The sequence below is a fragment of the Micromesistius poutassou genome (genome assembly GCF_964030765.1).
Source record: "Micromesistius poutassou genome assembly, chromosome: 16".
NCBI lineage: Eukaryota > Metazoa > Chordata > Actinopteri > Gadiformes > Gadidae > Micromesistius > Micromesistius poutassou.
In genome coordinates, this window is record NC_140286.1 from 9,034,408 (window position 1) to 9,059,180 (window position 24,773).

A 24,773-nucleotide genomic window follows, 5' to 3' on the forward strand; every position below is an offset into this window, starting at 1 on the left:
TCGAGCCCTTACCTCAACAGCCGACGCCCGCCCGCCTCGCAGCCTTCAGGACGTCTCCGAAATAGAAATAAAAGCTAAAACTGATTCTCCCCCCCCCCCTACCTTCACATGCACCAGGTCAGGAGAAGGTGAGCCGTGAATAAAACACAATGAGCTGCCTCGTAGGCAAGGGCCATTGTAGCGGCATGTAGTCATGGAAGTGTGAGTGAGGAACGCTAGTGCTTAATATGTTTATATGTTCAGGACTAACACCATCAACCCTCTTCATTTCTCTTTCCCTGTTAATTCGGCTGGTCCATTGACCGAGATTCTGCTGCTGCCCCCTGCCCCCCTACCCCCCCAAAACACCAGTCCTACGTATTCTGCGGGGGGGGGGGGGCATAAACACCTCTCTACCTTGACCCATAAAGTGCACTGATGTATGGGTAAAAGGGTAGATTTTAGTGCAGCAATATTTCATGAGGCAAGTGGCTGTGTGGCTGCTGCTGGGGTCTCCTGGTTCACACTATCAAAGGAGACATCACCTTTAATTGTTCTCATCCATCACTTGACAACGGGCACACATGGAGATCATAAGACCTCTATTGCTTTTTTTTTTTCTGGAGCCTATACTCCCGAGCTCACACGCATAAGAAAGCGGCACACCATCTGCTCCCGTTTTATTGACAAACATAAATGAGTTAAATTAACTTTTGATGAAAAAAAAGAAAAAGCATACAAGTGCAGATCACCCTTGCAGGCAGGTATAGCGCTGTACAGTTTACTCAGGAATAACAGCCCGGGCTTCTCTCCATAGCCTCTAGTCGTTCTGCAAATTCCCACGTTGTTCCAAGTTGTTACTTAACGATTAACTGCCTGCACATATCATGAAGCACTCCCACGAGCATTGGAAGAGGTTGGACGTTACGCCAAAGTAGACATGGGCTGGGCTGAAAAAAAAGGGGCTAAAAAGCAGCTGCGGCTGCGTCTGCTCTCCCGGCCCTCGATGAAGAAGAGGAGCCAGGGTTTCTCGAGTGGTTGACCCCCCCCCCCCACCCGCGGAGTGGAGTACGCCCGGGGTGAGGGAAGCAGGAGAAGCCCCCCCCCCTGCGGGCTGATGTTGGGGTTAGATTGAGCTCTGACCGGCTCCCAGTGGGACGCAGGGGACGGGGACGGGTCTCTTTCAGCAGGGCTCTGATTAGACCCATCGCCCTGGCTGCCACGCTCCACTCACACTGGTAATTGGAGCTGGCAGGAGGCTGGCATGCATCCCTCCTCCTTCTCCTCCCTTCCCCTTTCTCCTTTTCACTCCCTTTTTTTCCCTTCTTTTTTTCCTCCTCCTCCTGTTTCCGTCGTAGTCTCACCTGCCTTCCCGGCTGGTTCGTCAGGAGGAGCACAGGGTATGACAGGGGTGAAGCGTGATATCAATGCTTTTGTTAATTCCCATAATTGCCGGTATTACGCATGAGTACAAACAAGCACAGATCATGTTGAACATGTTTCAAAATGTGTTTTTACCATGGCGCCCGGGCCCCTACTGCTACCCTAATTGGGTAGCACAACCGCAAAAACGGCATTAAGCCATCAACCCCCTTCCCCTCAACCCCATCGCTGTCTCCTATGCTGTACTGCCATTTCCTCTGTAAACACGTTAAGCAGACTGGAGCTGCTCATATTCCACTAATGCTCATTGCGTGTGATGTATGATGTAGAACAGAACAATGGTACCATTCATTTATCCAGTGCAGTGCGAGCGAGTCAGTCAGTTGTTTTTCCCAGCCTTTTATCGCTCGTGATTTTTGGGTGCTCTCTCTTCCGCTATGGCCGCCTCTGGGCTAGATCATTGATACAATTTGTGTCGTCCATTATATTATTATTATATCCCCCCACTATATCACATAAAAGCAATTTAATGGTGAGTCAGTGTTCCATTAATTTCGAGTCTTTTAAGGAGGCTTGGACTCCTCCAGGCGGTCGTTATCACACAGATCCACTTTCTGCTGCATTAAGGCCGTGGTGAGCGCTGGCTCTCAGGCCCAGACGTTTCAATCCGGACATATGCACGGCGCCCTGGCGATCGTTGGCCAACGGTCGGAAAGTACAGAGAGGGAAGAGAAGAAGGAACATATTACTCGTTCGTGCAAGCGACTTGGCAGCAGCCAATCGGGAGTCTCAGACTGCCAAGTTTTCTCGCCGCCTTCACCGCCCAACTCCCTTCACCGCCCCCCCACCTACTTGTCCACCCTGGCAAGACGCTCGCCCAATTACTACCATCGCCACGGGAGACTCTGAGGCCTATTGTTCAGCGGGACATCTTGGTTCTCGTAGGCACCTGTGGGAGCGCCCCTAGCATCAGTGATGAGCTAGACATCTATTAATGACTAATGAAACCTGAGTGTGACCGAATGCGGGGGCGTTTTTAATTTTTTTAAAATTTTCACCTCAGCACCTGCTCGGTTAATCTTAGTTATGGAGCGACTTCGTGATTCAGCATTCATCACATGTGTTTTTTTTTCCTCTCCCTTCCCTCCTTCGGTTCCCTGATCAGACGGAGGGTGTTTTTTCTGTCTCTGATGAATTACCCCCAGACACAAGAGAGCCATTTATTCAAGATGCCTCCTATCTTGACACAACATCAGCCCGCACCGCATGCGTTATTTTATCAGAGCTTCTTCCCAAATCCCCCCCCCCCCACACACACACACACACTTTTATTCTGCCCTGCCTTCAAACAAAAAGGGCGAACAAAGGCTTTGTGTCCTCACGCTGACGACTTGGCAGAGCCGGTCGCACGATCCAAAATGGACGCCGCCGGGTCACAAATAAACGCCTCCGAACAGAATGTGTTCGGAGTCACAGAAATGTAACTGGACTCCGCACAAATGATCATGATCTGACATTTAAAATGGCGGCAAAAAAACCTTATTGTCCTTTCGTCACTCAGACGGAACTAGCGGCCGACCTTGGGACGAGCTAAAACAACATTCAGGGCTTTTGACCCGAGGTGATCGAGGTGATCCACGATACTTCACCCTGTTTTGTTTGTCGCCTTGCCTTTCAAGCATAATCTTGAGCCGTTTGTCCTTTGAAGTTCTCGCCTTGCCCTGGCTCCGTCAAGCTGCCAAGCCCGTGCCCAAACCAGAGCGGTTGGAATTCAACGATTGGGTTTTGATGAATAAAAATAGCCCGGGCCATTGTATTCCCCATCATGGCTTAAGTCTCAGAGGAGCGACTAACCTTGGTCGTGTCTTGCTCTTCTCTGCTGAGTAGAATTCTTAAATGTTAAAGGAACACGAGCAGCCCTCGGAGGTCTTTCACATGTTGCACATTTGCCTCTGCACAACATAACACCTATGTGTAGTTCACCCACTCAGTATTCCATCTCAACACCTTTGCTGTAGCAGCAACACACACACACACACACACACACACACACACACACACACACACACACACACACACACAGGCGAACACGCACACACACAATGGCTGAAACCACACAGGAGGCTGGTACGTTAACCAGGCACAAAGATATGGTTCCAGTGTCAGCCACTTGTACCAACGGCTCCCCCGCAATGCAAACACTGGATGAGAGCAGGGCAAAGGATTCATGGAGGAAAAAAAATAAAAAGCTGCAGCTGTTTGCCTTGAAAATGATTCCCTGGTTGCACTCTCTGATATGTGGAAGCTGCTGACTCACGTAATAACTCATTTCAGGTCTGTCAAACCGGAAAAAGCAATGTTTTGCATTTTTCACAGCCCCAAATGATTTGGTAATATATTTGTTTAATAGGTAGCTGGGCAAATTTGGCCGCTTGTGAATATCTTGGCATTTGAACGCATGTCCAAAGTTTGAGAAGGAATGAGAAGGAAATGAAATTTTTATTTTTATTTTTTTTGACATTATTTTTTATGTCATCCTTGCTCTGGCACAACTCTATCATCCTCACCTCTGTGGGCAGATTATTAAAAGACACTTACTGGGCCGCACAACGCTAGGCCTCTGAACTCAAGAAAACGTACATCATACACTCTTTATTACGGTCTTGCAGTGTGTAAATCCCGGTGCCTTTTAGGATGGCCAGACTGTGTGCAGGGCTATAAAGCTCTGTGGAGAGAAAACGAGAAACCTGCTTAATTTAAAGCTCTGGCGCGATCCGGCGCAATCCTCAGAACTCATGAACGGCGCATGCAGACTTCTCTTTAAATTATAATTCTCTGGGATTCTGTGAGCTGAAGATCAAAGTTTTTTCCTTTTAATTATTTTGCCAACATTTGCCTATGTGCTCCCCTGCATGGATATGCAATGCGGGCACCCAAAGGCAGCCGCAGTGTCTCCGACACAACCCCTAATCAGGAGGGCTCAGGGCGCCAGAACACCTCCTAAAGGGCAATCCACTGGTTTACATTTTCATGTATGTCTATGTAATCTGATCCTACATTTTCTTTTTCATGTTACGTTATATTTTGAATATTAATTACGGAATTTTTTTCCATTTTAACTTATGCCAATTTCCTCTGTGCCGTAAATCGTTAGTGGTTAGCCGTGGGGGTGAGACATGGTGCCGCGGTTGAGCTAGCGCCAAGAGGTTCCTATTATCACGAGCACTGTTCTTCTACCCCTGATCAACACACCCCATGAGTATACTGACCCCAGGCTGTGGACCCCAAGGACCCGTATCTGCATACAAGGAGGCAGATACAGGAGATTGCAGTTTTGAGAGCAGGCTGATAACTAGGAATTCCTCAGGGTTGCCGTTTTTTCCTCATGTTCATTAATGGATTCAGAATATAGCGGCTGAATAACCACTAAGCCTTGTGCTCTGATATGAAGATCTAAATTATGCCTTTCTGTAATATATGTGTATATATACATATGTTTCATCCCCCTGGGGGAGAGGGGGATTGATACACCTGTTTAGTATTATCCTGCAGAAAACTTTCTGGAGGATAATACCCCAATCCTCTAATACTACCATTTTTACCAGTCAGAGCTGGATCTAAATGGATATCCAAGTCAAGTACTAGTGTTTGGCTTATTTTCTCCAACGATACCAATTGAACATCTTACTTTTCAATACAAAATAGTCAATTTTGCAAAGAAAATAGGGAATTGAAACAATAATCCAAAATGATCTAGTGGATTTTCTATATCACCCGCTGGGAAATTTCAGGATATTTTCAGCTTTTCTGTATTGTGGCGGAACAAACTGCTCTCTTTCCTCTCAACTCATTTGAATTTCAGTCATTCAATCTCCCAGTGTTCATCTTCACAGTGTTCAAGTTCTCTGTGGTTTTTGACATCCTCCGCTGCTTTAGTACATTTCTGACCAAATGTTCCCCCCCCCCCTTTTGTATTTCAGAGAACCAGGTCCCCCACGGCTTCCCCTCCATAGACATGGGTCCCCAGCTCAAGGTGGTCGAGAGGACCCGGACGGCCACCATGCTGTGTGCCGCCAGTGGAAACCCGGACCCAGAAATCTCCTGGTACAAGGACATGCTGCCCGTGGACATCAACAGCAGCAACGGGCGCATCAAGCAACTCCGTTCAGGTACGCTTTGATCTGATCCGATACGCTGTCAGAAAGGACAGAAGAAACCCATAAAAAGAGTGAGGGCGGTTAGCCACGGCAAGCCTTGTCCAATGTCCCTGCCCTTGTCATAATTACATCACGAGTGGGCGTGGCCAACCAGATGTATGATGGATAGATCGGCATACCAGTCTGCCCAGTGGACTGTACCAACTGGTAGGCTTATCTAGCCATCGTTCATCTAGGTTGACATCCCTCCTGAGGAGTCACTAGTCACAAGTAGGCAGAGGTTTTAAAACAGTGGTAACACCTTTTGGACGAGAGGAGAAAGAACCAACTTGAATCTGAAACCCTTTGTATTGAAATTAGGTGACTATTGAATTTGGTCCACTGTCCGACTAGTGCAGAAAGAGAGGCATTTGCCGTCGCTTATATAATTAAATAAGCCTTAAGACCCTCTTAAGCATACAGCCAGCCAGTAGTCTCTGATCCTGCATTTAAGAAAGAGAAAAAGAAGACGACCAAGAAGAAGAAGAAGAAAATGAAGAAAGGAAATCGATGAGGCGCCTTTTGTTCACAACGCCGGGCCACTTGGTAAATAAACAGCTCAGCCCTGACCCGGATCAGATGGGGGGGGGGGGGGGGGGGAAGCAAGTTCGAAAGATTAGTGGGCTTTATGACCGGCCTCGGTCTGGTCACTCCCAGCTAAATCCACCTCATTTAGAGCGTGTCAGGACGGGCTCCGGGACCAGGGCCCCAGATTAGAGATGAGAGACCCTTTCAACAGCGCCTCACTGTAAAAGTAGAACTTCCCACTGCACGCCGAGGGCAGAATGCAGGGCGGCGCAGGATTGGGTCTTCCCGATCCTGACCCTGCGCTAGTCGCATTTTATTGAGGAACAAAAAAAATCACAACAAGCATGGCATGCTTTGTAGGTAATAATAATTATTCGGTGAGTGCTTTGGGTATTAGTCTGGAGTTAGTGATGGCCAACGTACCAGGGGGTTAGATACTCTCTTTGACATTAAGTAAATGCATTCAACCTTTTTTTTATTCCACATTTTATTCCTTCCAGCACAAAAACTTAGAATTAGCTTTGCTCTGGTGTATGACTGAAGTGGCCCGAAATGTACAAATATGTAATGCCCTCAGTTGAACAATACCTCTTATCTCCTACCCTCTCCCTGACATCTGCGGCTGTATTGGGATTTACATAACTGCACATGACCTTAAATGCATAATTTACTAGCAACAGTACAGTTTTAAACATGCTCTCCAGCAGCAGCTTTCTGGTGGTGCACATTTTAGAGTGTGTGTGTGTGTGTGTGTGTGTGTGTGTGTGTGTGTGTGTGTGTGTGTGTGTGTGTGTGTGTGTGTGTGTGTGTGTGTGTGTGTGTGTGTGTGTGTGTGTGTGTGTGTGTACAGCGCTGAACACCTATTGTATTAGACCATTAAGACCACATTTCCCAGAGTATAAAGGAATTAACATCTTTTTTTTATCATAATCTCTGACCTTTCACCATACAGCACTCTTGTTTACTCAAATTCAGCCCTCTTTCTCTGCTGTAACTGGCGTCGCTGGTCTCCGTTCAAACTAAAAGCACATAATCTTACTGAATACTAAGTGCAAATGACAACACACTCATATGGCACACGTTATTTATTATGTGCTTTGGCCAGAGTACAAACTCACCAAGTGTTCCGGCTCAAGAACCCCCAACTTGTTTTTAATGACCTCTTAGCCTGATGTCGTCGGCGGAACAAGCTATAAAGGGTGGAGAACGCCGTTGTGTCTGCGTTTTGTATACTTGTCAAGTGGATGTACATCAAGACCTTGTTTTTGTTGTCATTCTTATAGGTGGTACGCCAATTAGAGGTAAGGATGATGAACCAACTGTGTCAGACCCACCCCCCCCCCCAAAAAAAAAAATCATTGTGCCTCCATATCCACCTCAGCACCATGTACCCCACTGCCCCACCTCACCCCATACCCATACAGTCACCTCATGGGGATCATCTGTGACGGTGGCCTCTCCAATCTTATGTCTATGTGCATATGTCCCCCCCCTTTACCCATCAACGCACCTGTCACCAGCTCATCCTCTCTTGCCGATGCGCTTAAGGAAAGGCCAGCACAGCCTCAAGAGGACGGCGATGCACCGGCCTATATGTTGCGCCGGGGCTCAATGGAGATTGAAGCGGGCCAATTTGCATACAGTCTATGCTGCAACATCGCCTCTGCCCCTAGTTCCCAGGACGGCGCGAAAAGGAAAAAAAAAATCAACAGCCTGAAAGCCGAGCTAGAATAGATTGTCAAGGTGGAGACTTTGACCTCTTTTTAATGGAAATCATTTGGATGCGTGATTTTTCTATACAGCCATTAGGTAAACAGTGGGAGTGTCAGGGAGGGGTGAAGCCGAAGACCTCTGAGAGATATTTCCAGATGCCACGCAAGTGCCTGTGTCCACACTCTGCATATATTACCATCCGCCTTGCGACAGAACCCTTAACCGCTTCCTCCGCACCTAAAGTGCCCCCCTCCGCCTACTAGTCCGTCCACCCTTGCATCCCCCGTAATGGGAAACAATAAAAATGACCTACAGGAAGATCATCGCCCTGGGTGAGCTTGCGTCATCCGCTCTTACTGCCTTCTTTTGTTGTCGGTCATGTCCCTCTTTCAGACAAACGACCGGTTTGAAACGGTAATTGTCCAGGACCCACGCTAGTCTCTTCCGATGATGCCAAATGTCTCCCTCCCTCAGGATAACGGGCTAGATTGACAGATCGGTGACATTTGTATTAGTATGCAGGTGCACGCGAGTGCTGAATCAGAAAGAGAGAGAGAGAGATTGAGGGAGATGAGGTGCACATCCTAAGCTCACGTTCCCCGTGGGATCGGTTGTCATCGTGAGATGGGAACGGGGCATGTCGGATGCGATGCCCTTCACCCTACCTGCTTGTGCCAACACTTACACAAACAGGCACACACAAAACCACGGACACCACGGGCACCTCAGGTGTCCCATCTTGCCCACAACACCCTACCCCCACCACCCCCTCCACCCCCACCACCATCTCTGGTCCTGGTCTTAATTTGGGTCCCCGTCGTTAAGTGTGTGGACACCCGTCTGTCTGCACCTCATATCTCATCCTGCATGACGTGTCGACCGGACGTCATCGTACGATCAGCTTATTATTTATTCCTTCCCCGTTTCCATGGTCAAACTGCATGGTGTCCGGCTGCTCATGCGGCCGGTGTCATGACGTTTCCCCCAAGCGGTGATGGCCTTGATCACCTCTTTGTTGTGTTGACATATATGTGTATCCCTGTACTATGTATCCCTGCACTGTCGTGATACATTTTTCAGAAATGCATAACCTTAGATATTCAGCGGCCAGGTAAGTCCTGTTTGTTTCCATGACAGATGTCTGTCCCTGCCAACATCGCCGAATCGTGCATCTCTCTCTTTTTTCGCCGGGAATATGAGTCATTAATTGAGCACGCTATTCTGGAAATAATAAAAGCACAGGGCCCTCGACCTGTCAGCCACGCTCATGTGAATAGTTTTGATTACATTCCGGGTGACTCGCCACGGCCGGGCTCCCAGCCCGTCAGCCGTCGTTAGAAGCTCGTCAGCCCCCACTATGATGGGCCAGAAAACACTTTCCACTGTGCATACTAATCTCCGCCATCTGGCACAGGCACTTCCACGGCCCCGATTATTTAGACTATTTGCCTTTTGGTGGGAAGTCGTCTGAAAGGACCAGGGGCGAGGTGCGCCAGCCTTCTGCGGTGCACCAGACTAGCGTTCCGGTCGCTGGTCGTGCAGCAAACAACTGTAATTACCCGACCAATAATGAGCTGAAGGAACGGCCTTTTGTTTACGGGGTACCGTTCTCAACAGGAATAATACAATAATGGCCTCTTAAAAAAAGGACATAAAAACTCCCTGAAAAATCTTAACTCACGTTTGATTAAGGGAGGTCTCCGAAGCAGTGAATTTTCCTGACTTACAATTTCAAAATATGATCAATTGACCCAAACATGCATTTGGCTATATCTGCCAAAATCATGTGTTGCAATAGGAAAATCCCACATAAGACTATCGTATCTGGATACCTTAATCACACACCGACCGGTGTTAGGCTGGTCGGCTTTGCTGTCTAGGGACAAGAAGCTTTACTGAGGATGTTGCACCACTATCACCTTGCGATGTTACATCGTAGGTAATTGTATATGCCTTTTTTTTTGTTTATCCTTCACACAGGAGCCCTGCAGATTGAGAACAGCGAAGAGTCGGACCAGGGCAAGTACGAGTGTGTGGCCATGAACAGCGCTGGGACACGCTACTCCGCCCCTGCCAATCTATACGTGCGAGGTAAGATCCAAGCGTGTGCTAGTCTCCATCGTAGATTCAGCCCGTCGGGTTAGCTTGTACCGATTCTCCAATGTCGAGTAACCCAGTGCCTCGAAATAGATCTGTTTCCCATTCGCCTGTCCTCTCCCATTTTCCCAACAACCCCCCCCCCCCCATTGCTCATTTCTCACCAAAAAAGCAATGAGCTGAAGGGATCTCGGGCCCACTTGCGTTTGAGCCAGTGGTGCCAGGTGCTGCCGCTGTGAAAACAGCTGCACTGAAAATGTTTCCTCTGCTGGCACTGAAAAGCCGCGACGGCCATCTCTCTTTTCCTTGTGTGTTCCTTCTCTTTTTGTGTGGACTGGACTGTATCGAAAGGCTCCATTATTCCCCCCGCACGGCCCACAGCTCCTCTGGCACGCAGGGGTCTAGGAGTTCCAGGGTTTGTTTTTGTCATGGTTGCTGCGTGAGCAGACTGAACACACACACACACACACACACACACACACACACACACACACACACACACACACTTACACATTCACAATCACATTCACACTCATTCATTCATATACACACACACACACACACACACACACACACACACACACACACACACACACACAGTACTTTGTTGGTTTTCTGTTCAAGCTTTGGATAAGAAAGGGAGAGTACTAGGGGTCAGGCTAGCTCTCTCACCACCACCACCAGCACCACCCCCACCTTCCTCCCTCCCCTTCCCCCCCCCCTCTCCGGATCTGAGCGAGACTGTCTGAAGTACATGAAACAGAATAGCCTCTCCAGTTGTTAGTGTGGGTGTAGCCTGAGAAGGGAGGGTGGACGGGAGGGAGAGAGAAGAATCACTCAGTTATTAGTTCATAACTTGAAGGCAGCTCTGTACTGAGTTCATGCCTGTTTAATGATAAATAGCTCTTCAATTCATCAACATTTGCACTTTTTTTCCCCCCTCTTTATTGATTCAGGGGGGAGGGAGAGCGGGGTGTCACAACAGAAACAGCTTTATTTGATCTTTATATTTATATATAGTTATCTTTATTTTCGTCTTTATTTCCTTATGCATAGCAACCCGTGCAACGAAGGAAATAACATGACAGACAACTTGCCCCGGAGCATCTAATAACATGTGGCCCCGTTCAAAAGGTATTCGGTGTCTAGACGAGCGAAAGGAATCCCCGACACTACAAAGACAGGGACTAGACGGACCGGTGGAAAGCCTTGTCGAACAAACAAGGTGTGCCTGTCATGGCGTCTTTGGTTTTTTATCAGCGAGGTAATTACAGTGGTAGGGTGGGCATGGCGCCAGTAGGGCCTCCAGGATCTCGCTATCTTGTAACTCTAGCCCAGGAGCTGTCAACCCGTCCACCATCCACCCCCCTCCTCCTCCTCCTCCTTTACCTCCACCACCACCACCTGCAGCAGCAGTCCCTCCCGAGACAACCCCGTTCAAAGCCACCACCACGTCCAACATCACTCATGCCCAGGTGAAGCGTAGCCTTTCCCTGTTGTTGTTGTTGTCGAGGTTCTTCGTATCCACTTGGAAGGGACGGGGAAAACAAATGATGAGGCCTCAGCGGTCTGCGCGGAGGCGGCGTGTGATCCACACAGACTGACGGCTCGATGGACAGAGAGTGCGGGCGAGAGGCCTGTGGTGACACGGCCAGCTTTGATTGTGTTTCAAACATCACACGCCCGGGGGTGGGGGAGGTGGGAGGGGGGGAGGGGGAATGTGAAGGGATATAGCCCTGGGTGAGATCCGCTGTCTACCTTCTCCACCTCGGCCCATTTCTCTTCTCCGTCTTGTCTTTTTTTTTCAAATTCAGGGGCTCTTAGAGAGAGATTTACGGCCTTGTAACGTCTGCTCTCCAATCTATAAACATAACAACGTTTGGATGCAGGCAAACAGGAAGGCTCCATAAATTTCTGGCTTTTGACGCGCGGGAGTACAGCGAAAAACACAACAGGGATACGAGTGGAGCATCGATACATTAGACTATTTTCATATAATAACTTTTTGATACTTTTTTGCTTTTGGAATGCATTACATTTACCCACATACATATCTCCAAGCATACTGTACACCTAATGCAATTAAATTTATTATAATACCCATAGTGCAGATAATAACACCAACAATCTCGAAATATATTACACTATATGTTCAACCTGTACAGAGACCTTGTATCTGATTAGAAAATGTCAGCAAACAAACTCATTACCGTGGAAGAGTCCTATTGTGGTCTAGTACTGTTGTGGTATTTTCCTCCGCACAATGACACAGACACACACACACACACACACACCTCATCAAAGTGCCTGCATCATAGGCTCTCATTATGCGAAACCTTGTCGGTTTTTCCACGCCTGGCGACGCCAACCCGATCCAATCCCTGTCCGTACAGAACGGCACAAACAAGCCGCAGCCACCACCCTTGTCCTGACATTTCAGAGCCCCCGGAGAATGATGTCCTCGTATTTCTAGAGGGTGGGGCGGAGACGGAGGGATGGTGGTGCGTTGTGTTCCCCCCCCCTTCATTTTATCCAGTGTGTGTGTGTGTGTGTGTGTGTGTGTGTGTGTGTGTGTGTGTGTGTGTGTGTGTGTGTGTGTGTGTGTGTGTGTGTGTGTGTGTGTGTGTGTGTGTGTGTGTGTGTGCGCATTTATGCATATGTATGAACGTGTGAGTGCGTACATGAGTGCAGCTCGCCCATGCGCCGTGTCGCCCGTGTGTTGAGTGTCTGCGGGGAAGGTGGGGGGCGGGGGGGGGCTATCTGTTTGCGTGACCTGCTTTGAATGAGGACCGGCTCGCCCGTGGACGTGGGCAGCATCGCGAGCGCTCTGTGATTGTGGGAGCGAGCAGAGGCTCATTTGTCAGGCGCTCATCCTCGCGACTGCGCCGCGCTCCCTCACACATCCAGGTGACGTGTCAATACGTCTCCCGGGAACGGAGGGGCTCTGCCGCCCGGCACGTCCTCCACCTCGACGTCTTCATGTTGTCAGGCTGTGTGTGTGTGTGTGTGTGTGTGTGTGTGTGTGTGTGTGTGTGTGTGTGTGTGTGTGTGTGTGTGTGTGTGTGTGTGTGTGTGTGTGTGTGTGTGTGTGTGTGTGTGTGTGTGTGTGTCTTTGGATGTTAATGCGTGTGTGGAGACTTCCTCTCTGTGTGTTCATCGCAACATTACACGAGCTGTTTGATTCGCAGAAATGGCTGGTTTGTATGTTCTGATGTGGTTCACATCGGAAACACACCATGCATGTGGCGGCAAACAAGTGTGTTGCTTCCTCTTGTTTGTGTGTACATGTATATGCTGTGTGTGTGTGTGTGTGTGTGCCATTAATCTCCACTGTGCGTCTGTGGAAGCTGTGTTTCGTTTCACTCTGTTGTCACCCTCTCCATTTTGTATCTCTTTCACTCCATCGCTCATCCTCATCGAACTTCAACCGATAAACAGATCCACGGGAAGGTTTGTCCTGTTTTTCCTCTCTTCGCCTTTGTCCTACAGGTATAAATAGAAAAAAAAAAAACAACAACCCCACCCTGCTTCCTCTTCATCCGGATGAAGACAACGCCGACCCAACCCACACCCAATTCCCCCCCCCCCCCCCCCCCCCAAAATCCCCACCCACCCCCTAATTTGTCCACAATGAACCCTCGAAGCAACCCTCTTTATCCCGTATCAACCAATGTTCGATCCGACATGTCCAGTATTTTCCATTGTCTCTGCATGCTTGCATGGGCCCCCGAACAGCTGCTCGCATGGCCTTTTGAGCAACAATCAACCAAACCCGTAGCCCACGCCCAAACCCTGTGCACTTTGAGACACCCTCGTGTCGCTTTGTTTGCCTAAGCTACGCACGCCACGCATCCCCGCCTCTCCCCATCCAGTCGCCCGCATCGGCCGCACCCACGGCAAACACGACCAGCAGCCGCTCTTCCAACTGACGGAACCGACCGCCGTGTAAACAAACACGCTGCGGTGTGCAGCAACGCCGGCTTACCGGGTGGAGTGGGAGAGGGGGGTGATCTGAGCGACGGGATCTGTCAGGTATTCAGGGTGCTAAACTTCCCGCAGGTGCCCCATGTCAAGGGGCTTGGGGGATCTTGGTGTCCAAAGCTTTCTTCACGGTGGGGGGGGATTAAGTCTGTCTCAGTGTCGTCGTCCCCCCCCCCCCCCCCCCACACACACACACACACTCTCACACACACACACACACACACAAAACACCCCGCCCCCACCTGGAAAGGCTGAAAGATGTGCTGGGTATAATGTGTTCCTTTGAGAAGAAATACCGACACACAAGATGTATCAAGCCGATGCTGTAGCCAGTGTAAAACCAGCCCAGCGCTCTACATTCACAACCCCCATCCAGCCTCCTTATTGATTCAGCCAGCTTGTATGAACATACACCACACTATATTACTAATATAAATAATACATCCGGTATCCATTCTTTATTTTTCGCGTTTAATTCCCCGCCCAGACCCAGTCAACCCGCCAGTCAACCCGCCGGTGAGAGAAGCGGGTTGCCATAGCAACAGCTATGGCAGCACGGAGCGACGAAGTTGGCGGTATGCCGACGAGGGGGGGCGATCAGCCGCCGCTTTCGCCCCCCCCCCGCCCCAAGCCGGCTGGAGGAGGGCCGGCAACCCTGCTGACTAGCCACCAGCACGCATGCACAGAGATCAATCAGTACTGTCCTCGGGCGCTCTGTCCTGGCCGTCTGTCCGGGCGCTCTGTCCGGGCGCTCTGTCCGGGTGGTCTGGCCTGGCCGTCTGTCCGGGCGGTCTGTCCGGGTGGTCTGTCCTGGCCGTCTGTCCGGGCGGTCTGTCCGGGCCAGTTACATTCCTATGTGTCCAGTGATCATGCAGGTGGGGCCGAAAAGGGGGCTTCATTTTGTGGTTTTGATAGAGTCCCCGGACCCCCCCCCCCCCCCCCCTCCAACCACCATCTCTTCCCAGCTACGCTCTCGACAGGAGAGAGGCTTTAGCGCAATCGATAACAATTACCTGCCCCAGAGTCATTCTGTTCCACAGCACCTCTCCAAACGTAACCGCACGCTATGAATAATTCACCGCATTAAGTGTTCAATATACACAGGCCCGCATTGACTGGGCCGCGCTCTTAGCATGCGTTAGTCTTTGAAATCACGATGGAATTACAGATACTCTGAGCCTAATGGCCTCGCGTTCGGCCCCGCTTGTCAAGACTCAGGGCCCCTTTCAGACCCCCCCCACCCTCAGTTTTGTATCAACTTTTTTTTACTAAATTACCGTTGCGGCTAAGACACAGGTGGTCCTTCCCCCCACGCTTTGTATTTCATTATCTTTTCTCTTTTCTTTTTGTGGTTATTTCGTGATGATAATCGTTCCAATTCTCATCGTCCAAAGCTCACCGGCATATCTGTTCCTGAGCATGAGTCCCAACGGTGTTCAGGTGTGCCATACGCTCTTTGCCGGGGAAAATAACACATGTGCATGTGATCACGTGAAATCCCTTCCGCACGAGGAACGCATGTTCTGCCTGAGATTGTCTCCCCCACCCACCCACCCACCCTCCTTCCCTCCTCGCCCACCTCCCGGTCCCCTTCCTCTTAGCTCCGTGGCTCCTGTGTGTCCTGTGTTTGGATGCTGGATGTCAGAGCACACACACCAGCCATCCTCAGGGCAGTGGGGGCCCCCTCAGGGGCCCGTCGCTCCATCACCTTTTTTTGCTTTTGTTGTTGCTTTGCTTTTGTGCTTTTTGCTCCTCATATTTTTTCCTCTTTTTGTTTCTCTTTTTGTTTTATGTGTGGTGCTCTGCCTTTGAGTGTGCGCACCGCCCTGCGTTAAAACAGAACGCTGTAAGCCAGATGTCCTCGCCCCCCATTGCTTCGATGCTGATCTCAACGCTTTGTGAACATCCCTTTCTACAGATTGTTGTTCTGCCGAATTCTATTTATAAGAGCTCTGTGTGAACGCTGGATAATGATTGATGGCGGTCATACGGGAGGCTTCGACTTATAGGGGAAACTTTTCAACCCAAAAGGATGCCGCAGTCCCTACATTAACAAAATTCATTAAATGCTCATTACATGCTCACGTAAATGTAATCATTTGGAAGATTCCACTAGTGTAGGTAGCAGGTAACCTTGATTATAGTGGAGTCCAGAACGCCACTGCCTCTCTCTGACTAGAATCTCAAAGGGATCTTTTTTTTATGATTTCATTTCGCCATATAATGAAGGGAATAACAAGCATGGCTGTAACGACGTTCCGTTTCAAATTAGATGAGGAAGGAGGGCGGGAAATAGGAGGAGTCTAAGGGGCTGGGTTAGGGGAGTCAAATTTAAAAATCCATTTTTTATGGCGACCACTGCAGAGGCAGGACCAGAGCAATTACAGTCAGCAGCCTTTCTGTTCTTTTTCCCTTTCCCCTCCACCGGAGACACGGCGTCGGAGACAGAGCAGTGCATTAGCAGACACAGGCCGTATGCTTTCTGCAGGGATGATTCCCTTACACTGTGATTTGAGATGCACATGATGAGCGCACGGGAGGGCGGTAATAATGGAACCGCAGCGTGGAGCTGAAGGTGCCTCCGCATCACCAAGTCTAGCCCGCTAGCCCTAGGGCTAGAGCCCTTTTCTCATTACCGAAGATCTGCTCCGTGAGGTTGAAGCATAGCACGTTTTCACAGGCCTTACAGTGATGCCACATTTATATTATCAGGTGGAATAGAGATTGTCAGATGGAATCTTTTTTTTTTTTCTTCCCTCAAACCACCGACTGAGAAATGTCAAAAGTGTGTAAATAACAGCAGCTATTTACATTCTGTGCCTCCCTTTTAGAGGGAAAACAAGTCATATGTAAATGTATGGCCGCCTGTTTATTTTGGGCGGGCTTCCTCTGCATTCAGAACTCCCTGTCTTGGTGCGTTCTCTGCCCATTCCCTGGCGATGTCAAGCGGACTCATTTTGTCTCCATGGGAACCGCTTTTTAATGTCAGCCTATCTGCATATCAGAGCCGCACAAAGGGAGAGGGAGAGAAAGAGAGGGACGGAGATACAGAGTGAGAAAGACAAGCTAAGCAGAAGGAAGAGAGAGGCGGGGAGGAGCAAGGGAGACGGGGAGGGAGGGAAAGAGATAGAGAGAGGGAGAAATCAAACAATGCTTTCTCCGCAGGGTCCCTCAATGATGCAACCCTCGCCACCATTTGACACTCTGACAAAAGAGCTCCAGATATAGTCTGTGGCGAAAGCCGGGCTATTTTTTGATTATATTCCCTTCTGTAGGCCCAGAGGATAAAAAAAACACAAGGCCCCCCCCCCCCAAGGTTTTTTTTTCTTCCCTTTTGGATTTCCAGAGCCGTTCTGTGACAGTCCTATTATTCCCATTGTGCATGGCCCCTCACATTTCAGACAAAAGTGATCAGTTCTCCATTCTAGGGGATTTCACCACGACGTACTAGCGAGCACCCTGGAATTGACCCAAGTTTATTCATCAAAGCACCTTTGAGAAAAAAAAAAAACACAAGAAAAAGAAAAAAAAACACTCGCCCACCTAAAACTGTTCCTTCGTTTTCTTCCCCCCCCACACATCGTCCGCTCGTATGCTCACCTCCTCTCCTCTCCCTGTCCTCCCCCCCCCCCCCCCCCCCTCCTAACCCCCTTCGCCCGTTCAGTGCGCCGGGTCCCTCCCCGCTTCTCCATCCCGCCCACCAACCACGAGGTGATGCCGGGCGGCAGCGTGAACCTGACGTGCGTGGCGGTGGGCTCGCCCATGCCCTACGTCAAGTGGACCATGGGCCCTGTGGACCTGACCAAGGAGGAGGAGATGCCCGTGGGCCGCAACGTGCTGGAGGTCACCAACATCCGCGAGTCGGCCAACTACACCTGTGTGGCCATGTCCTCGCTGGGCATGATCGATGCCACCGCCCAGGTCATCGTCAAAGGTGAGGGGCCCACCGGGGGGCTTTTTACACACGTGTGTGTGTGTGTCTGTGTGTGTGCGTGCAATACTAAGGTATTTGTGTGTGTGTCTGTGTTTGTGTGTGCGCAATACATAAGTGTGTTTTTTTGAATGTGTGTGTGTCGTATCTGTGGTATACAGACGTGTTGTTATGCATGAACTCCCCTTAGCGAAGTGCGTTATCAAGTGTAAAGAGTTAGGAGTGTGTGAGCAAGGCTGTGTGGGTGGGTGTGTGTGTGTGTGTGTGTGTGATTAGCTGTTGCCTGCATATTGATCTGTGCTCCCGATAGGTACTGATTGACAGCCTGAACGTTCTTTTAAGTGTGGCCCACATTTCCCCCTCGAGAACGCTGTGACGACAGTGACCCTGGTGTTTGGTTTTATTGCAGTGGGACTAAATAGGGACCATTTCAGCAATTTCCACCTCATTTTCATCACATAATAACACGGGACAGCTCTGAGAACAGAAAATTGAGGTGTTTGAGGAGCATTGAAAATGCACTATTGTTCACCAGCGCTGCTCTTTGAAACATTTTCTTATTTAAACCTAATAATAATGTTTTGGATTGGCTACTTTTTACATTTCCATCTAATATATTATACTGTTTTATCCCTGGAAGTTGATTGAATTATGGAGTTACTGTTCATATTTGTTACAAAGAGCAGGGTCAGGTTAGGGTTGATGTTTTAATCCAAACACATCAACCCTTAATGGGCCCCAATTCTTCTGACCTAGCCCTGTATCAAAGGAGGGGCCGGCCCAGCGGTCAGTGTCATAATACATCATATTACTGCTGCTTCAACTTAGCAAGGTTCTCCCGAATGTTATGAATGAAACTGAAAAGCCAATTAAATATTCGAGAACGCAATGTATGTCAAACAGAGTATCTAACAGTGGGTGGAACCTGAGACAATCGATAGCTTTCCCTTACGACTCATAAACTGAAGATCAACAGTGTCGTTTTGATCAGTGAAGTACTTTATTTGGGGGAGGTTGGGGGAAACGGAGAAATGCAATCCCTGCAGCGTATTAACATTTCGTCTCTCCTCCTCCTCCTCCTCCTCAGCCCTGCCCAAGCCCCCCACCTCGGTCACTGTGACGGAGACCACGGCCACCAGCGTCACACTCACCTGGGACTCAGGCAACCCCGAGCCCGTGTCCTACTACATGATCCAGTACCGTGCCAAAGTGTCTGAGAACGGCTTCCAGGAGGTGGACGGTGTGGCCACCACGCGCTACAGCATCGGCGGCCTCAGCCCCTACTCGGAGTATGAGTTCCGCGTGATGGCGCTCAACAACATCGGCCGCGGGCCGCCCAGCGACCCCGTGGAGACGCGCACGGGCGAGCAGGCGCCCTCCTCGCCGCCGCTGCACGTGCAGGCGCGCATGCTGAGCGCCAGCACCATGCTGGTGCAGTGGGAGCCGCCCGAGGAGCCCAACGGCCAGATCCGGGGCTACCGCGTGTACTACAGCTCGGACATGACGGCACCGCTCAGCGCCTGGCAGAAGCACAACACGGACGACAGCCGCCTCACCACCATCTCGGGCCTGACCACCGACATCACCTACAGCCTGCGCGTGCTGGGCTTCACCTCGGTGGGCGACGGGCCGCCCTCGGACGTGCTGCAGGTCAAGACCCAGCAGGGAGGTGAGCACGGGAGGGTCGGCGCTGTGTGTGTGTGTGCAACACAAAGGTATTTGTGTGTGTTTCTGTGTGCGCAATACGTAAGTGGCTTTTTGTGTCTGTGTGGGGGCGCAGAGCCGCGACAGGCGCTCTCATGCATCTGTCTGGGTCACACGGCTGTCACCGTTGGGGGGCGGGCGGGTACGGTAATCTCTGCTCTGCCAGGAACTCACCTCTGCCCCCGACCCCCCCCACCCCTACCCTCTCCTCCACCCCTGTCTGTGAGCAGTACCGGCCCAGCCGTCCAGCTTCGAGGCGGAGGCGGAGCTGGATACCCGCATCATGCTGAGCTGGCTGTGGCCTGTTCAGGACCCCATCACCAAGTATGAGCTCCAGTACTGGGAGGCCAACTCGGACAACAAGGTAGAAATGCTGTGCCAGGTCTCTCTCTCGCTCTCTCGCTCTCTCTTTCGCTCTCTCTTTCACTTACTGTCTGTTCTTTCTGTATTATTTTTTCCCTTTTAATTGACTTACTTAACTTTCGGAGCTAAAGTTTTGTCAAACTCACAATTTGTGTAGGTAAATTCAGCTCATTCATTCAGCTACTTAGGCTTGCATTTTATAATGACATGTATATAATAAAGTGACCTTGTCTTGGCGAGTATCCAGCAGCAATGCAGCCAGCTCTCTGGCGCACAATAAATAATTAGTGCACTGTCAAAACTCACCTTTGCACGGTGTAGCGCCCCAAGGTCCTTGCTGTTCAATCACGCCAGCGGTTTGGCCTTTTAATCACGTTTCTGTTTCCTTGTGTATTTTCCAATATACACAGTGTTCAATGTTCAAAATACATTTTCTGATTAATTTATAATGTATTCAGTGTTGTCATAACTCTGAGAGAAGGAAACACCCACCTCAAGAACCGCCCTCCCTCTCTTTCTTCCTGCCCTCGCTCCAGATCCTCACGACCTTTGACCCGGCAGGCTCCCACGCCGTGGAGGCCCTCAAGCCCGACACCCTGTACCGCTTCTCCCTGGCGGCACGCTCCGAGATGGGCTTGGGTGTGTTCACCCAGCCCATAGAGGCCCGCACGGCTCAGTCCAGTAAGTCCACACACACACACCACCCCACCCTCCTCCCCCACCCTCCCCCCCCCCACCCTCAGTCCGCCACGACCTAACCTCTAACCTAACTCGTCTCTCCTCGTCGCGCTAACCACTCCAGCGAGGAGGCGGTCCGTTGGGTCATTATCAAGGACCCCATCTCCTCTTGCGACGCACGGACAATGATGCTTCGGTTATTACTTTTTTTTTTCGTGCAATCTTTGAACCGGAAGGTTCCAACGGCAACGTTAGCGGGGGAATGGGAGACAGGGGGAATCAATGTCTGCATCGGTTTGAACCGACCGCCAGTGGCGCCGCAGCTGACTGCGCCCGCGTCTGCCCGGCGCTGTCCGGTATTTTACGACCAACCCCCACACCCCCTTGTCCCTCTTGCTAATGCTAACACTACCCCCAACGCCACAACCAAAACCGCCCTCCCTGGCCCTCTGGCACCAGGCCCGGCCCGCTGCCCATCACTCTCAAAGGTACGTTTGATGTTGTCCAGTGTGACCCCAACCCCCCCCCCCCCCCACACCCTGACTCCCACACCCCCACACCCTGAACCCCCTCAGTCCCCCCCAGCGCACCGCCCCACGCTGTTCTGCCTGGTCATTCTGCACTTCATCTTCACCCCCTGCCTTGATGTGAAGCCCGAGTCTTCGCTAGGTTTTCTATATTGATGTTTATTTTTTTCAGTTTTTGTTTTGTATGGAGGCAGGGCAATGAACACGGCCTCGGAAAAACATTCATCCTCTTGTTTTTCGCTATCCGTGTTTTCCAGAACATCATCCATGCATTTCAGTGTTTATGCTAGGGACCCTTTCTACAGTCGGACCACAGCATCATAAACAGTCTGTGTTTACACTCCTAGCATTAATATCAGGGCTGTTGTGCCCGTAAAGGCGGTGACATTTTTTTTCCACTCCATTTTGTCGCACAGTGTGTAAACTAAGTACGCCTTTTGGTTTTTCACTCTTTATGACGCACACAAACAGCACGGCTGTTTTTACCAAACCCGTAATCAACATGGCAGATATAAAGAGCGACATGAAACATTTTTCAGCGTTTCTTATCTTCCCAATTTCTCCTTTTGTTTGCCTCCAAGGTGGAGCTATTTCCAGTGCTGTCCTCCTTTTGTGCATAGACTGTATTTTGCTTTGATCTCATGAATTTCTTCATGTTTGTTTTTAATTAATTTATTTTTTATCAGGAGCTTAACATCACTTCTCATTTTAAAAGCTTGTTATAAACAAAAAAACATTGGCCTTTTATTGTGTTCTTGGCAGGTGGCTCTAGTGGTCTCACTCGCTCGCTCTTTCGCTCCATTTCTGTGCGATCTCGTGCGGAGATCTCGCTTGTCGGATGCATGTTTTTGCTCTCCGAAAGGCTAAATTATGCCGCATTGTTCATTGCTCTGCTTATTAGCAAACCAGTTTCATGGGCATGCTATGTCAACAACACCTCGCTCTCAACACCCCCTTCCAAGCTATTTCCCTTTTTTTTTCTCCATTTGTATATTCTTGAACATGTTTTTTATTGAGACTGCATGAAACGTTGAATTTCATTTGATTGCTCTTGTGTTTTGCTGTCTGGAATTGTATGCATATTATTTGGTTGTAGCGTCCTGTATTTGATTTGGCTCATTTATTTTCCCTGTTTAACCTCTGGACTGCTGAGAGTTGAGCACTGTAATTGCATTGGCTGTCACTGAGCGTTTTTTTATAGTGCAGTGTTAGTTCATTAATTAAAAACATGAAAATCATAGTCCAGCTCCGTTGAGCTTATTGTTTATTTAATTGTAAAATAACCGAATAAACAATCTGCTATGGTAAACGATACCAGATATTAATCATGGCAGAATGTACGCCCATGTGTTCATCTTAATTATTTCAGTTTACATTCCGACTGATCCCACTGAGCAAAGACGCAATGTTTTTCTGCGTAAACTTCCAACTAGCTTTGCCATATGTTAGTGAGGAGTTTTCCTGGTAATATTAAAAAGCTGTGAGTGTGTTAAAGCTAGCACACTCACAGGTTTTTTTTAGCATCTGTTTGTTTTTGATTTGGTAAAAAACGGCTGATGAAACAGGGAATATTATACAGGGAATATTATATGATGTATTGTTCTGTCAGCTTTTGCAGATTTGTCCTACATCTTTATCAGAGACTGTTTGTCTGCTCAAAAGAGCCCAATATATATCACCGCCTCAGTTTTCCCTGAGTCTCTCAAACAGTGTTTGAGAGTGTTTGAGAGCTTCTAGACTGGCGTCTAGAAGCTGCCATATCTACGTGCAAAACGCCAATTAACATCAATCACTAAGCCACTCACACATCTATGAACATTTCACCACTCCTCCAACAAACCACTAGAGGCAGGGAAGCCAGACAGATATGGAGGAGAAAAAAAAAGTACAGTCATTTCTTTCGGCGCACTTAAGACTCGTGCAGACCTAGACCTATTACAGCCTCGCACCGATCAACCTCCTGTCCAGATGTACCCCACCTTATGAGCCCTTTTTAATTTAATTTCCGTCACTTGGCTTGCCCAAGTTTTGTTTTGTTCTGTAGTCGTGTCGTGTTTTCTTTTTCGTTTTTGTTTTGTTTTTGCTTGATCCGTTCCCCTTCCTCCGTGTGGTTGTCCTTCCTCCTCCCCCTCCCCCTCCCCCGCACCCCCACCTCCACCACCCCCACCACCCCCTCCCCCCCCCTCCACCCCATCCCCCCCTTCACACTGCAGCGCCGTCCGCCCCGCCCCAGGAGGTGCACCTGGTCAGCCTGACCTCCACCAGTCTCAAGGTGAGTTGGGTGGCGCCGCCGGCCGCCAGCCGCCACGGCGCCATCGTGGGCTACTCCATCAGCTACCAGGCGCCGGCTGGCGAGGACGCGGCGCGCCACGAGGTGTCCGGCATCAGCGCCGACGCCACCAGCCACGTGCTGGAGGAGCTGGAGAAGTGGACCGAGTATCAGGTGTGGGTGAGGGCCCACACCGACGTGGGGCCCGGCCCCGAGAGCGCCGCTGTGCGGATCAAAACCAAGGAGGACGGTGAGTTGGGACCGAGCCACCCGCCCCCCTCCGAACGCCGCCACCCCCCCCCCCCCCGATCGCGGCGGTTCTCTCACACGACCCCCCTCCCGTCCGTTTGTCCGTCCGTTTGTCCTCCTCGCTGGGTGATTTTTTTTTTTCACTTTAGAGTATACAGTGTCGACTGTGTATTGTCTCTCACTCTCTATGTGGAAGTAGGTCTCTCTCTCTCTCTCACTCTGCTCTGTGTCCATCAGGGTTTATGATGATGTGTTTGGGGGGTCTAAATCTAATTTGTTTTTGGGGTTTATTTTCCACTCTGACGATTTCACTGGCAGATGTCTCACTGTCTGTCTGTCAGTCTGTCTGTCAGCTTTTTCCCCCTTGCCAAGGCATGTAACACAGCGATCAGACGAAGGAAAAATGGAACAGAACTACATTTCTCCCTCTCTCGTTTTTCTATATTTTCTGTAGTCTCTTTCTACCTCCTCTTCTTTTCCTTTTGTGTGTGGTGTGAAGGAGAGGGTTAGTCCTCTATAATTAATGTGTTTTTTTAAATGTTTTAATATATATTGAGCCGTTGAGGACAATGGTTGTGTGTGTATAGATATATATCTAGATGTATAAACACACATTTGTCTCAATGTGGGTTGATTTCAATAGTTCTTCACAGACTACAGCTAGACCGCAAGCTGTCCCCCTGCTTAGTGGGGGGGGGGTGGTCCTTACCAGACTATTATGGTCTGTAATGCTGAGGTATGGTGGAGACCCGTATTCAACGCCAAGCCTCCTACCGAGAAAGCCACTCTGCTCCAAAAAAAAACCTAAAGAAAACCAAGAAGGAAGTTAAGGAAAAGAAGGGAAAATGCTGAAGTCGTTACGTCGATGGTTCTTGGCACCACTTCACAAAACCGCAGTTAGCTGAGGGAGAGACAAATCGCTGGCTCAGCGCGGTTTGACTTTCCCCCTCTTCCCATTTTCCCTGGTTGTTCTTTCTTCTCTTCACCTCATCTCGCTCCCTCTGTGTTCCTCTCTCCCCCATCCTTCCATCTTTTGTATCCCTTCATCTCCCTCTCTCTCTCGCTCTCGTGCTCTCTCTCCCCCTATCCTTTCTAATTTGTGTCATCCTGAAATCGGTCTCCCTCGTCTCCGTCTTTTCCTTCCCGTGTGTTGCTACACCTTCTGAATCTTTCCT

The 24,773-nt window shown here is 49.7% G+C and overlaps 1 protein-coding gene across 1 annotated transcript in view; it reads left to right on the forward strand.

The window, feature by feature from the left end:
* The window catches only part of LOC311361054 (receptor-type tyrosine-protein phosphatase F-like), a 121,637-nt gene that overhangs the window by 41,871 nt on the left and 54,993 nt on the right, over positions 1 to 24,773 (forward strand). The window contains 7 exon segments of the mRNA XM_084481228.1: positions 5,343 to 5,531; positions 9,780 to 9,890; positions 17,542 to 17,811; positions 18,896 to 19,477; positions 19,743 to 19,876; positions 20,412 to 20,556; positions 23,294 to 23,599. Coding sequence (XP_084337354.1) covers positions 5,343 to 5,531; positions 9,780 to 9,890; positions 17,542 to 17,811; positions 18,896 to 19,477; positions 19,743 to 19,876; positions 20,412 to 20,556; positions 23,294 to 23,599 — 1,737 coding nt within the window.